General features: G+C 40.2%; 1 protein-coding gene across 2 annotated transcripts in view; it reads left to right on the top strand.

Annotated features, from left to right (window-relative positions):
• The first annotated feature begins 2,842 nt into the window (after window positions 1–2,842).
• The window catches only part of phip (pleckstrin homology domain interacting protein), an 88,678-nt gene continuing 76,125 nt past the window's right edge, over window positions 2,843–15,395 (top strand). For both annotated transcript variants that reach the window (XM_033990749.2, XM_033990748.2), the window contains exons 1-7: window positions 2,843–3,005; window positions 3,117–3,175; window positions 3,261–3,290; window positions 3,434–3,493; window positions 7,629–7,779; window positions 10,541–10,639; window positions 12,309–12,469. In XM_033990749.2, the coding sequence (XP_033846640.1) occupies window positions 2,858–3,005; window positions 3,117–3,175; window positions 3,261–3,290; window positions 3,434–3,493; window positions 7,629–7,779; window positions 10,541–10,639; window positions 12,309–12,469 (708 nt within the window). In that variant the 5' untranslated portion in view covers window positions 2,843–2,857. The remainder of the gene's footprint in view (window positions 3,006–3,116; window positions 3,176–3,260; window positions 3,291–3,433; window positions 3,494–7,628; window positions 7,780–10,540; window positions 10,640–12,308; window positions 12,470–15,395) is intronic.

Raw genomic sequence — 15,395 nt, 5'->3', positions numbered from 1 at the left:
GTCCTTGTTTAGTCCTGGTTTAGTCCTTCTTTAGTCCTGTTTTAGTCCTTCTTTACTCCTTCTTTAGTCCTTCTGTAATCCTTCTTTAGTCTTTCTTTAGTTCTGGTTTAGTCCTGGTTTAGTCCTGGTTCAGTCCTGGTTCAGTCCTCAGAGTGTTTGTACTTCCTGGTTCTAGTCAGGACCAGTGTGTTCTCGATGTTCTGTTCTGTGTTAAGTCTCGTTTGTAGAGTCCAGTGATCAGGATGTTACAGTCGTCTAATCTACTGGAGACAAACACATGGATAAGTCTCTTTACGTCTGATTTTAACAGTTTACCTTTGATTTTTTTATGTTTTTTAGACGTTAAAAAGCTGCAGATGTTACTGATTTGATGTGATCAGTGAAAAAACACCTGTAATTTCATCATTACTGTGAAACATCTAAAGCAGATTGATAACATCACCAGGGAGATAAACAGACGGTTGACCCTTCACCAGAAAAGTTACATAGTGCTCCTTTAGTTAAACATTACACATGCTATTGTATAATGTTGAGTGTCCTCCTGACCCAGTGCTGGTCATGTTAGTAGTTTTACTCGTGATTAGGTAGAACGTGCAGCACAAAGAGGCGCGTGTGAGGTCGTCAGGGGCACGTGGACGCGTTAAATACAACTGCAGCGTCAGGAAGTGAAAGCTCAGCGTTTGACCAGCGTGAGTGAACTGATGGAGCTGGAGTACAGTCCCCAGCACTAAAAAAGGCGCCCTGGACAAATAGCAACGAAGGCTCGAGGAAACTGCTCTTTTTGTTTGACCTAATGCGAAAAATACGAGGTTTAACATAAAAGTTGTGAAGTGATTTTGATGAAGTGATGAGTGTGGTGGAGTTATAGGAGCAGGATCCATCAAATACACATGCAAAATTGTCCTAAATGTGTCTTATTTTTGTCCCAGGGGTCACAATATTTAAAATTTTTGATTATTTCAGCAACATGTCTAATGTTTTATCTCATCTATGGCTCCTGCAAAATGATCCACATGAGTAAAATTGCAGGTACAGATGTATTTCTTCATGGGAATAAGATGTAAATGATGAGTTATGTGATAATATTCAGGGTTTGCGATGATTTATTTTGCACCTCAGCCTCCAAACACCAAACACTCCTGGTATTGATGAATAATATTGTCTATTATCCCACAGTAAACTGGTCAATACTTGTGTTTGTGGATGACTTTGTTCAGAGAAAATTGGCATAATCATTCTAATCTGACAAATAAAGCTCAATTTTCTTGGTTTAAAAGTCAAATATTTGCTATACCAGTTTGAAAAGGCCTCTTCTTAACTTCTCAATCTGGACAGAGCAGCGTGACGTCGCCTCCTGGTGGTGAACGTCACAACCACATCTGCTTCTCATCTTTATCTGACATCATAATCAACCCGACCGTTGTGAGTGTGTCCTTGAGCAACACACTTCACCTTGTCAGTTTGAATAATCACATGGAGATGGATGGAGGATGGAGGAGTCCAGAAGCAGCCTGTGTCATTGAGAATATGTTTTGTGTGCGTTATAATCTACAGATCTCAGATTTTACAAAGATTTGAACTCAGAATCAATGAAGCTGGTGTGTTGTGATGGCTATAATAACATTTTAATTAAATTGCAATAACTAGTTAACTCACAGGCCTCAGTAGATGAAGTACAGTGACCATGTGACCACGGCAATAAGGCATTTTGTTGCATAGTGTCATACTTTTTAAGAACGACCTGTACTTAAAAAAAAAACCCAAACAAAACACTATTACGAAGAATTCTGGACAAGTTTGTAGTTTGCACTTGGCACACAGCTCGGCCTACAGGTGAATGTTTGGAAAATGCCACAGGTTTTGCTCACAACATCAAAAATAATAGCTGCTTTCTAAAGATTAATGCTTTTACGCACGGGACTATTTTTACGCACAGGACTGATTTTACGCACGGACCTGAGCACCACAGCCAATTATGAACGACCTTTATGTTCACTGTTTAGACCTAGAGTATATTTCCTCTGTTAGTGGGCGCAAGGGCACAGGATGCGTGTCACTTGCTCGTTGATAATCTCTGATAACGTGTATCAGAGTCTCATCGCCGTTATATTCCTGTAACTCACGCGCTTTCATTCATTAGGCTGCATTCCCCCCTCCATTCCCAGCCCTTCCCCCATTTTACTGCCTGCCACTATTTGGAAGAGAGAAATGGACGACTTCCCCACCAAACGGCTTCCAGAGAAAGTGGGTGTGTTTGCCTGACGTCTTGTTACACAATAACGGCACAGTTGTAGCGACTGTAGCGAGCAAGGACGCGCAAAAAACACCACTACATGTTGTTTTCCTATTGCTAAACGCGTAGCAGAGACACATCGGAGCCAATCCTTCTGCAAAGCGCATCTTGTTTTAGCTCCAAACATAAAATAAAGGATTAGTTTTGCGCAGTGGCAGCAATCAGTCAATCTGTGAACAAAAAAAAAGCGAAGAATAGTCGTTTTTAATGCCTGTATCTACTGGCAAAACTACAATCGTGCAATAAAGTTACAATAATTCTGCAGCAATGTGTCCTCTTCCAGTAAGCTGCCATTTCTACCTCCCTCCCCGAGTGCAGTCCTATTCGTAGTCCTCCGCAGAGGTCTCGCGCGTTAGAGGGGGAGGGGATTCACACAAAAGCCTTTACAAACGCGTCTCAACCTCAGAGAAAACCAGGTTAAGCTCGATCACGGCACACCAGCTCAAAAACGCTTGTTATTCCAGCGTAAACGAGCTTAAATCTTCCATGAGAACGCGCACTACTTGCCCTTGCGCGGAGGAGGACGTCGTTACGCAGCCGGGACTTTACGCGAGCGCTTGGTGAATGGAGGCAGCCTCTTCCTGGTGGATAAACAGTGACAGCTACAGGGCAGCCACCGAGACCCAGAAACCCAGGCTCCGGCGCTGCCCTGCCATGCCAAACGACCCCAAAATGGCTTCAGACACTCCGCACATCGCGCAGTTGACTTCGGGTAAGTAAATACGCGTCTGGAAATGCGTCACGTTGGTTTAAATCGCCTCTATTTGCTCGGCGTCCTCTTGTAACGCAGCTCCCGTCCTCTTCTCCCCCTTCTCTTCACCAGAACTGTACTTCCTAATCGCCCGTTTTTTAGAAGCTGGACCGTGTCAAGATTCGGCACAGGTTTGGATTTGGGTTTTATAAGACGTGAATAAACACATCCGAGGAAGCCACGAGGTGTAATTTTGCTTTTTTGTGCTGTTTTCAGAGCCTGATCAGGGAGGTGGAGGAGAAGGAGGTAAGCACTCAGCAGCACTGTGATGCTTCCCTGTGCACTGTACCACACTTACTACGCTTTAAATCAACAATTACTGCTTCAAATTATCACTTTTCACATTTATGGACTCGATCATGACCACGGATGTTATTTTTTCTGTGCAGCTGCTACCCAAAAGAGTGGATTGGACAGGGCAAGAACACCCTGGGACATACGAGAATTTGGTAAGCCTGCACTATAACTGAGGAAAAAGTTTGTACAGAGCAAAATAAGAATTGAATTTCCCGCAATTTTTAAATCAGGTGGTAAAGTTAAAAGGTTGTAGGGGTTTTCAGGGGGGGTTTGCTGCTGCTTAGTGACGGTTTGGGGCACTAAGAGGTTGCGTCCCACCCTACTGCGCGCTTTGGGTTGATTTTAGAGCTTGCACGTTCTAATGGTTTTAATAGTTGAGTCTAAAATGTGAGTGAAAAGTTGATACGTCATGAGTGTTGTGGTGTAGCAGCGCGAGGATCCGGAGGAGGGACTCCCTGCGCCACAAGGCTGAGAATGGAGGCGCTCTTGTCCTGCCATAATATGAGTGCATGAAAACACAGGGGGCAAAGAGTTACAAAACAGGACTTTTGGGAAGAAATATAAACATTAAATCGGCTTAAAGGAGCGCTGACAGATTCCGGTTTGTGCCGTGCGTAATCCTCGGTTTTTTGGTTCGTTTTTTTCGGGATTTCTTCTCAGCTTCCTCGCATCTGAACACGGATTCTGACTTTTTGGAAAGATGAGAGGTAACACTCAGCCAGTATCTGATTATCACTAAATTAATTGTCGTGCTAATTGTGATGTAAACAAACGGAGTCGCCTGTAAGCGTCTTTTACGCATGGGGGCGTGGAAAGAATTCATCATGGCTTTTCTCTTTCGTGTTTTCGAGTAGTCTGTCGAATCTGCCTGCATCCCAAAATGTTCAACTGTTATTATTATTTTTAAACGAACCAATTATGTCATGAATAATGAATGAATGCCGGAAAATGGAGTAGAAAGAGGCTGTTTTTTTGCGCAGGGCTGTTTTACGCACAGATCGTGACACTTGTTCGGAGCATGATGTGAAGTGTGTTTTGACCGCGTTCTCAAAGTGCACGTTTAAGATATTATTGACAGAGGCGGGCGGTGTGTGTGTGTGTATTTTTTCTCTCTCTTTCTGCGTGGCTGTAGCTCGCCGCGCCTCCTCCTCCTCCCAGCTCCTGTCGTTCAGTCTGCATGCTCTATCTTTTGTGCATGAAAACCGTGTATTTACGCACACCGCTGATGCTTATATTTTTAATTACTTCTAACGAATTCAGACAGATCCTCCTGACCGCTGGTGCATTTTGGCTGCATTCTTTTGTGAGTGTGGTTTTTGGAGAGAGGGCTTTGGACTGCAGTGAGGATTAACGTTGCTTCCTCTGATCATTTTGTGATACTTAATTGTATTAATTGCGATTAGTTAATTAAGACGCGTAATTACGCACAGTCGCTTTTTGGTTAATAAACACACCTGCATTTCACCATTGACATCAGATTACATTTTTAACACAATTCAAGGTGAAATATTTGTTTTTACACCGTATTTTAGTACATTTTGGTATTTTTCAAAACCAAGCCTGGTGTGTGTTCATGTTTCAACACCTCATGCGCTAAAAACAAACATGTCTTGCGTTTTTTTACAGCTGTGTTCCAAATATAATATTGTATAATGTGTCCGTTCTCCTCACACAAGTCTATTAGAGGTCTGTCGTTGTTGGTTAAAGCTCTGACTCAAATGGTGTGTTATCCATTACAGTCGGAGCGTCGCAAATTGGAGCCAGTTGTTATTACGCATGACTTTGTTTTTCACACAGCGCTGTTCGTCCCCGATAAAACCTCCTTTTAGAAACACTGATCACGTCTGGGATCCAGTCATGGGGAAAACAATTAATGCTTCGTTAATTGTGTATGTGTGGGCGCGTGCGTAAGTGACAGGTAAAGACAGAGTGTGTGTGTATTTGTGTGTGTGTTTTATTTGGACGTGTGGAGACGTTTAATAACCAGGAGATGATACTGAGCTCATTTCCCCCCAAAGCGCGCGTCCCAAAATCCTCTTTACGCATCTCCATTTGTCAGCTGGCGCCGCGTGTCTGGTCTCGATGCTCCACTTCTTCTTATTTCTCTCTTTTTTTCTTTTTTTCGTGTTGTGTGTTGAAGTAGGGCAGCGCGCGGGGGTCCCTGGTTGTGTGTCAGTGGACTGGGAGCAGCGTTTTTTGGTGCGTCGCTGCCACGCCCCCCTCCGCAGCTCCTGTGTCTGATCCACATGAACGTGACAGGCTCTTTGTCGCGTTTGGCTTTGGTTTCTCTCCGGGATGTAATTTGTCATGTGGAATAGTGAGGTTCAGGAGAAAAACGTGCGTGTGGATCGCGTCTATAACGTTGTAATTAGTGGAGAAAGACTCAGAAAACGTGCTTTATTCTAGAAAACGTGCTTTATTCAGGGACTCTGTGGCAAATAACAAGAGATGATGTATTGAAAAAGCAGTGCAATTATTATTAAACACAGATATTGTTCTTTTATATGGTGAAAGAACACATTTATAGAGTGGAATACACTTTTTAATCAAAACAAACAGTGGTGTCTGGTTAGGTTTAAGAGGTGAAGTCATAAATTGGTTGGTTAATTATTTGCCTATGTGTAAATAATAATAAAAATAACAATTCTATACACAAAAGTTAAGGTTAAGGAGAAATAGCCTGTACAATATGCAATTTTAAGTCTTTTAATATTGTTTCTGTGCATATAATAATATTAAAAATAACAATTCTGTACATAAATTTAAGGTTAATGAGATATGGCCTGTACAATATACAGTTTTAAGTCTTAATATTATTTGTGTATGTATAAATAATATAAAAAATAACAATTCTATACACAAAAGTTAAGGTTAAGGAGAAATAGCCTGTACAATATGCATTTTTAAGTCTTTTAATATTGTTTCTGTGCATAAAATAATATTAAAAATGACAATTCTGTACATAAAATGAAGGTTAATGAGTAGTAGCCTGTAGAATATAAAGTTTGAAGTCTTTTATTAATATTTATGTGTATATAATAATACTAAAAATAACAATTCTGTACATAAAATTTAAGGTTAATGAGATATGGCCTGAACAATATACAGTTTTAAGTCTTAATATTATTTGTGTATGTATAAATAATATAAAAAATAACAATTCTATACACAAAATTAAGATTAATATGTAGTTTTATGTCTTTTTAAAACATGATAATCTTGATTATTATTTGGTAATTAACAGGTTTAATTAGTTTGAGTATATTGTGGGGAGTAGAACATGCAAGACGCTCAGTTTGGCTAATTTTTTGTTTTGTTTATTTATACTAAATAATAAAAAATATATAATTGATAAACATAATTGGTTTTAAAAAATGACCAGTTCAAATGAAGTTGTCGTCCATTCATAGAATTCACTACGTGTTAAATAAATAATATAAACACTATCTACAGATGTCAGTGATTTAAATAAATTGCACAGTTGCCATAGCGATGCATTTAGATTAGATTTATTTGTTATTGTCAGGTAAAAAACAACAAAATACAGTTTAGCAGCTCCGAGTTCAAGCAACAAAATGTACAGCGGTGGAAGAAATACTCGATTGTGTTATTTAAGTAAAAGTACAGATACCAGAGCAAGGAAATACTCAAGTAAAGTAAAAGTATCACATGAAAAATCTACTTGACTAAAAGTATTAAAGTACCTGTTTAAAGATGTGCTTAAAGAGTAAAAAGTAAAAGTATTTCACAGGTTTTTGAGATGTAATAAAGCTTCAAACGTGGAGATTTTGAGAAATATTTGTGCGGAATTTTGTTCAACAGAAACGATTGAAGTGATTCTGGCTGTTTTTACTTGTATATTTTCGTTTTTTCTCAACTTATAAATGTGTAAATAATTTGAGACTTGCTGAAAAGGCTGAGGATTTATTGTAAAAAAATACTATTATTTTTCTGTCTAGTTAAAAAAATATTATGGAGTAGAAAGTACAGACACCTGCTCTCAAATGCAGTGAATTAAAGTAAATTTTAGGTATTTGTACATTACTTCTGCACAGTACTTTACTACTTTTACCACTGAATATGTCACAAATATTCGACGGATTACATTGTCAGTGTGTTTGCTTTGACTACTTGTGGTTCTTGTCTTAAATTTCAATTCAAAAAACAAAGTACTGAACCTTTTTTAATGCTGAAAAGTCCTCAAAATGGCTCCTCTAAACCCATGAACACACAAAACCACACGGTTGTAGTTCTGTCGCTCTAACGATGCTGTTCTTGTCGTTCTAGGTGAAGCTTTACCGCCACATCCGCTCGGACCACCTGCTGCAGATCTGCACCAGAGTGTGTCCTCTTTTGGAGAAGGAGGTCCCGGCCAGCGTCCCAGGACTGTGCAGTCTGCTCGGGGCGGGACGACAGAACCTACTGCGAACAGACAAGAGTGAGTGATCGATACACGAGGTTACGGATGTCAGGGCTGCGCGGTTAATCAAATTTAAATCAATCCTGCCGTTTCGTGTTCGATAATGATCAGTTTCGGGTGTTTCTAATTGAGTCGTCCACAGCTCGATCTGTCACAGCTCGGGATTTATCCGAAACGACGATATTTACTTTAAGATTTTACCTGGACGACAAAGAATAATATCGTTTATATCGTTTGATTAAAAAGCGTTGCATACGTAGGGCAGATTTTTAGCGTTTTCTCCAAGTAACGTCATTTAAATTTACCGCAAACTCACCCATTCTGCTGTTTCAATTCGACCTTGTTCAAAGACGATACTGCGCCGACGCACTACACGTATCAGCCTCGGAGTTAGATTTAAAGCCGCTCGTCTGTCTCTAGAAACCACCACCAAGGCGCTACGGATGAGTCGATAAGCAATAATATCGTTTATCGTGATAAAAAACGGTCGACGATAATCATTCGTGGGACTTTTTATATAATCGTGATAGTCGTCAACGAAGATAATCACCGTTATATCACCAAAATTTGCAGAAAAAACGGCTTATCCAGAGGGGAGTCAACAGGCGGGACAAAGGGGGCTATTGTCCGGGGCCCCAGGGTCTTAGGGGGCCCCGAATTGCACCCTCTTCCTGTTAATTTGTATTGCAGTGGGGCAATGTGAGGCTTATTGCAGCGAGCCTCTAAATTTTTGCTGTTTTATCCATAATATTTTCTGTTAAAATTGTAATTATTCATATCCACAACAACTTAAATGATTATCGTGATGTAATCGTTAATCGTAATTGTTTTGGTTTTGATAATCATCACACAAAATATCATGTTCAATATCGTTCCATGCCTAGTTTTCACGATAATTACCATATTGTCTTATCTTTTGCGTAATCACTCAGTCGTCAGAGCTAAAAATTTTGCGTGTGCACAGTTTATTTCCGGGGTGTCAAACTCATTTTCACAAAGGGCCACATCAACAAAATGTTCGCTGTCAAAGGGCCAGATGTAACAAACTAAGATAAATGTCACTAAAAGTAACCAAATTTTATATAAATGCAACTACTTTTTAATCTTGTTAATTAACCGTTTCTATATTTATTTCTTATTCCAGTTACAAATATTGCATATGGATTTGCATAGATATGAAAAAATGGCTGTTTAACTGTGTATCTAATGATAAACTGACATTTTAAAACAGTCATACCTTTTAATTTACTTTGTCATGGGCCACATAAAATGATGTGGCGGGCCGCATTTGGCCCACGGGCCTTGAGTTTGACACATGTGATTTATTTGCAAAAATTATAAGATTTTTGTGATTTTTGTTGTAATACGAAAAGATTTGTGCTGTAGAATAAGCATCTTGGCTGATTACGTTCTTTCTTATCTTATGCTACTTAATGAAACTGTTTATGCCACTGATACAATAACAATAACGCACAGTAGTTTTACATAAAGTAGTTTAAATATTATGGCTTATCGAAGTATATTTCTGCAGCAATATATTTGTTTTTAAAGTTGTTATCGTGGCAGGACAATCCAGTCAATCCTCTGTCTGTAAATGCATGTGGTTTGCAGCTGAGTTCAGGCTTAAGAGGAAAAAATCAGACTTTTCTTTTGTGGTATTGATTAAAAATAGGCCAGGCGAGTTTATTTGTATCGCAGAGTTTGTACATAAAGTGCTTTTCAGGATAAGAAAGGCATTAAAATCACAATTCAGACAGATCAAAACGTGAATAATCAGCATAAAATTAACACTAAAAGAGAAAATAAAAGCTTTCAGATGTAGATTGTGTTTTATTTGGAGGAAAATCGAACTGAAAAACATGTTTTATTTGCAAAATTGATGCGTTTTTTTGGTATATTTCCTTGGATTATGCCTCTACAGCTGTGTCCAGAATTTATGGAGAAGAACGAAAGGTTTAGTGTTTAGTTCACCGCTCCACAATATGAAGAAATACTGACTAAACTAATTATAATCACGTTGAATAATTATGCAATCACCATTTTGAAGGTCACACGGGTTATTCTTTTACACACACGACGACAACGAAAACCTCTCCCTCAAAACAAAACAGAGACGTAACCAGAACCAAAACAAGACGTCGACTTTTTGTTCTACTTTTAATTTTGGTTTAGTTGCTTCACTTTTTATTTTAGGTTCTGCGGGGGATTTTTTTCTGTCTATCACTGAGCAAAAATTAAACAAAAATCAATCGTTTCTGTATAAATATGTTGTTTGAAGAGCTCATATTACGCTATTTTCTGATATTTTCTATTTTTCCTCATCACAAACAGACCTGGAGTTGCGTTTTGCTTCGTTCACACATGTTTAACGCACAAACTCTGCATATTTACGCTTTCTTCGCTCGAAAACGCTCTGTTCCACCTTGTGACGTCATCATGTGGTAACACAGGAAGTGCTCCGTTGTGTTTTTAAACTCCACACACCTTCATTTCTAGAATCATTTGGATCATTTCAGCACCTGGAACTGCCAATTTATCATGAACTAACGGTAAAAATTAGCTGTTAACTTGAAAACTACCACTTGATGACATCACAAGGTGGAACAGAGCGTTTTGAGGTTTGGAGATCTAGACAAACTAATACACCGATGAAACAAAACACAACTCCAGATATGTTTTTGAACAGCTAACAACATTATAACATGACTTAAATCTCACAATAATCCATTTTGTGTACATTTTTGGAGCTTTAAAGGTGAAATGTGACTTTTTTTTTCAGGTTGCAAACATGTCGTGTGGAAAGGTTCAGCTCTGGCTGCGCTTCACTGCGGACGACCACCAGAGCCTCCCATCATCTTCGGGAGTCCTCCTAATATCGGTAAGATGTTGTAACAGTTACCACAGACGTTTAAACTGTGTATTTTTCATCAGATTTGCACGTTTACATCACTACTTCTCCATAAAAATCTTGCTTTACCTGCGTTTTTATGCCTTATCTTATGACAAAATGTAAAGTGAACTCAGTATTTTCTGACTGTTTCACTTTGTCTGGACTTTAGATTGAATATTTGATTTGTTTTTGCATTTTTGAGTACGCAGTAGGTGAAACTTCCTCCGCGTATTAATAATGCAAAAACAAATTAATGTGAATTCAGATAGAAAGTTAATTTTATGTCACTTTTTTAGTGTTAAAGTGGTGCCTGGAGTGTTCCACAGTGTGACATTAAACATATATGTGCGTTTAAACCATAGTAAACTGGGATTATTGACTTTTGGATCAGACCTGGATGACTGAGGGATCACACAGACGAAAAAAATAAAAAATAAAATAAATAAATAATAAATAAATAAATGTAATTAATAAAAAAATAAATTAAATAAATAAATAAATTTAATAAATAAATAAATAAATGCATGTAATTAATTAATCAATAAAAAATAATAAATAAAAATTAATCAATAAAAAATAATAAATAATAATAAATGGTGGTGGTAACAGTAATAATAATAATAATTAATAATGTTATTATTTATTAATGATGATGGCAATTGTAGTAATAATAATAAATGATTAAAAAAAAGTATATGTATAGTAATGTGTAAGTGTATATGAGCTTGGGATTGGGGTTTCTTCTTTTTTTTTGTATTTTTTGTGTGTTTGGGGGGAGGGGGTTATTTGTTTTTGTTGTCCTGTTTTTGTTATTATACAAACAATAAAAATGTGATCACAAAAAAATAAAAACAGTCGACAATAATCACTCGTGGGGCATTTTATATAATTGTGACAGTTGCCAACAAAGAAAACTGCCCTTTTATCACCAAAATGTGCAGAAAAACGACTTATCCAGAGGCGAGTCAACGGGGGGGGGGGGGGGGGGGGGGGACAAAGGGGACTGTTGTCCGGGGCCCCAGGGTCTTAGGGGGCCCCAGAATTGGACAGTTTTCCTATTAATTTGTATTACAGTGAGGTCTTGTATTACCCGAGGTCTGAAACTGACATAAACATTATTGGTCGAGCGGTGCGATTCCAGCTCCCACAGATGAATTTTGTCGTCGTGTCCTTGGGCAAGACACTTAAAACACCTCGTCCCCAGTGTTTGCGTACTCTGGGGTGTGAATGTGTGAGTGGTTTCTTGATGTAAAGCTTGTTGAAGGTGAAAAAGTGCTAAATAACAATGTGACGATTTACCATTTTGTGCAAAGCAATTACACATAAAAGGAGATAAATATAATAATTATAATAATACGTTTACACAATACAAGTTTCTTTCAGAACAGCCAAGGTAAAGAAGTAAAAAAAAACACCATAAAACGGACAAATAAAACCTATATAAAACAAAACTGGATGGTGGTTTTTGTGATGTAGGATTATCCGAACAGCCAAGTACAGCGTAAACCTCCACCAAAAAAGTTCCGGCGTTTATTTAATCCAATTTATTCTGCACCTTTACTCGATTCAATTAAAAACAAATGTAAACGAGCTTAAACTCTCTTCATACCTGTCCCCGTGTTGAGCTGTTTTCCCTCCGTCTCTGTCCTGTGTCCAGTGGAGACGAGCCACAGCCGGCGTCTGAACGGCTCGTACCGTCAGAGGCAGCTGGTGCCCACAGCGGTGTACCAGCACATGAAGATGCACAAGAGGATTCTGGGACACCTGTCGTCGGTCTACTGTGTGACGTTTGACAGGACGGGGCGGCGCGTCTTCACGGTAAAGAACAGCTCGTGTGTGAACTGCTCTGTGCGCTGGTTTTGTATTACGCTATTTTTAATCTTTGTTATAATGTTGTTTCATCACGAAAAAAAACAGACCTGGAGTTGTGTTTTGTTTCATTTACACGTGTTTAAATCTGTCTCCACTAAGAATGTTCCAATGTATGGCTTTAACTTTCTGTCTCTCGCCAGTTTCTTGTCTCTCTCGCCCCGTCTCTCGCCCCGTCTCTCGCCCCGTCTCTCGCCCCGTCTCTCGCCCCATCTCTCGTCTGCCCCCCTGTCTCTCTCCCTGTCTCTCTCCCTGTCTCTCTCCCTGTCTCTCACCCTGTCTCTCTCCCTGTCTCTCACCCTGTCTCTCACTCTGTCTCTCACTCTGTCTCTCACCCTGTCTCTCGCCTGTCTCTCACTCTGTCTCTCACCCTGTCTCTCGCCCTGTCTCTCGCCCCATCTCTCGTCTGCTCCCCTGTCTCTTGCCCCCTCTCTCGTCTGCCCCCCTGTCTCTCTCCGTCTCTCTCCGTCTCTCTCCCTGTCTCCCACCCTGTCTCCCACCCTGTCTCCCACCCTGTCTCCCACCCTGTCTCTCACCCTGTCTCTCGTCTGTCTCTCACCCTGTCTCTCGTCTGTCTCCCACCCTGTCTCCCGTCAGTCTCCCACCCTGTCTCTCACCCTGTCTCTCACCCTGTCTCTCACCCTGTCTCTCACCCTGTCTCTCACCCTGTCTCTCACTCTGTCTCTCACTCTGTCTCTCACTCTGTCTCTCACTCTGTCTCTCGTCAGTCTCTCGTCAGTCTCTCGTCTGTCTCTCACCCTGTCTCTCACTCTGTCTCTCACCCTGTCTCTCGTCTGTCTCTCACCCTGTCTCTCGTCTGTCTCCCACCCTGTCTCTCGTCTGTCTCCCACCCTGTCTCTCGTCTGTCTCTCACCCTGTCTCTCGTCTGTCTCTTGTCTCGTCCTGTTCCTTTTCTCATCTCAGGTCACTCACACACAACACATCAACCCTGGGACTAAACTGGACCTGAGCCGAACTATAAGGACCAAACCAACCACACAAATCCTGCATATTTGGGCATATTTAGTTCTTCTCTCAGACAGAAAACACTCTGTTCCACCTTGTGATGTCATCATGTGGTGATACAGGAAGTGCTCCACTGTGTTTTTAAACTCCACACACCTTCACTAGAATCATTTGGATCAATTCAACCCTGGATTTGCCAATGTTTACTAAATAAAACGTAAAAAAGTAGCTGTTAACTTAAAAACCTCCACTTCATGACATCACAGAGTGGAACAGAGCATTTTGAGCTTTGGAGATGTAGACTCTATGTATGTTTTTGAGCAGGTAACAGCATTATAACACATCTTAAAGCTCACAAGAGTCAATTTTGTGTCATTTAGGACCTTTTAAAATGTAAGATTTAGTTCTGAGCACACATTATAAACAACTTCTGTAGCATTAAATTTCCTGTATATATAACGCAAAACTGATGACATAAAATAGTCAATAATATAAAAACGCATGGCAATTTGTCATAAGTGAAAGAAGTTTACAATAATTGGCACTTAAAAGCATTCAGATTGTGCTCTTTTTTACTATTTTAAGCTCAGAAATGGTTGTTAGATGTGAACAATGTATAAAATTGCAGATATATAAACTATATTTTATTTATTATTTTGAATACTTTTGTCTCCTTTATGTTTAGACGACCTTGTTTTCTTTTTCACTGACGTCTTAAAAACATCCGTATCTTCTCCTGAATCAGTTTGTGCAGGTTGAAATGCCCCACCGTGTTGCTTTACTGTTTATTCTAATTCAATTACTCTCACTTGTCGGTGTCATTATCGTTGGCATTTTGTGTGTTTAAAAGGTCGCTCATGTTTGCACGCACAAGTTCACACATTAAAAACTAATTTATTAATAAAATACCAAGCGTAACTCCTGAAATATGGACTTAAAACCCGTTTGACCTTTGCCCCCGGTCGTCCCGTGGCGCCGCGTTAGCCGTCGTTGCCGTGGTGAATTTAAAATCACATGACTGTTTTGATGTTGTGTCGTGTTTATGATGCCGCCTGCTGCTCTACACCATTTCCAGCGTTCTCTTCTTAAATCTCTAAAAATGGCTGTCGTGGGGAGCAGATTTACTCTCTCACTCTCTCTCTCTCTAACTCTCTCCGTCCGTCTGTCCGTCTGTTTGTCCTCTGCGCTTCTTTCCCGCTGTCTCTCTCTGTTCCTCTGTCGCCCATTCCCTTCTCTCTCCTCTCTCCCTTCATTGCCTTTCTTTTTTTCCTCCTACTTTTTCTTCCTCTCTCTCCCTCCCTCCCTTTATTTCTCCCTCCGTCCCTCCCTTTCCCTCTTGTCTTTCTCTGTCTCTATCTGTCCCTCTCCCTTTCCTCATTATCCCCCTTTCTCCCTTTCCCTCCTCTCCTCTCTCCCTCTATATGTTTCTCCCTCCCTCTCTTTAGGTCTCTCTCTCTCTCTCTCTCCTCAATTCCTCTCTCCTCTTTTTCACTCTCCTTTCTCTCCCCTCTATCTCCTCCATATCTCTCTCTCTCCCTCTCTTTAGGTCTCTCTCTCTCCCACTCTCCTCTCTCTGTCTGTCCTTCCCCCTCTCTCCCTCTCCTCACTTTCTCTCCCTCCTCTCTTTTTATCTCTCTCCCCTCCATATATATAGCTCTCTCCCTCCTTCTCTTTAAGTCTCTCTCTCTCTCCTCTCTCTGTGTCTGTCCTTCCCCCTCTCTCCCTCTCCTCACTTTCTCTCCCTCCTCTCTTTTTATCTCTCTCCCCCCTCCATATATATAGCTCTCTCCCTCCTTCTCTTTAAGTCTCTCTCTCTCTCTCTCTCTCTCTCTGTGTCTGTCCTACCCCCCTCTCTCCCTCTCCTCACTTCCCCTCTCTCCCTTCTCTCTTTTTATCTCTCCTCTCTCTC

Source organism: Periophthalmus magnuspinnatus, chromosome 24 (assembly GCF_009829125.3).
Source record: "Periophthalmus magnuspinnatus isolate fPerMag1 chromosome 24, fPerMag1.2.pri, whole genome shotgun sequence".
Taxonomy (NCBI): Eukaryota; Metazoa; Chordata; class Actinopteri; order Gobiiformes; family Gobiidae; genus Periophthalmus; species Periophthalmus magnuspinnatus.
The sequence above is the reverse complement of the archived record's forward strand: the minus strand, read 5'-3'. Positions and strand labels throughout refer to the sequence as shown.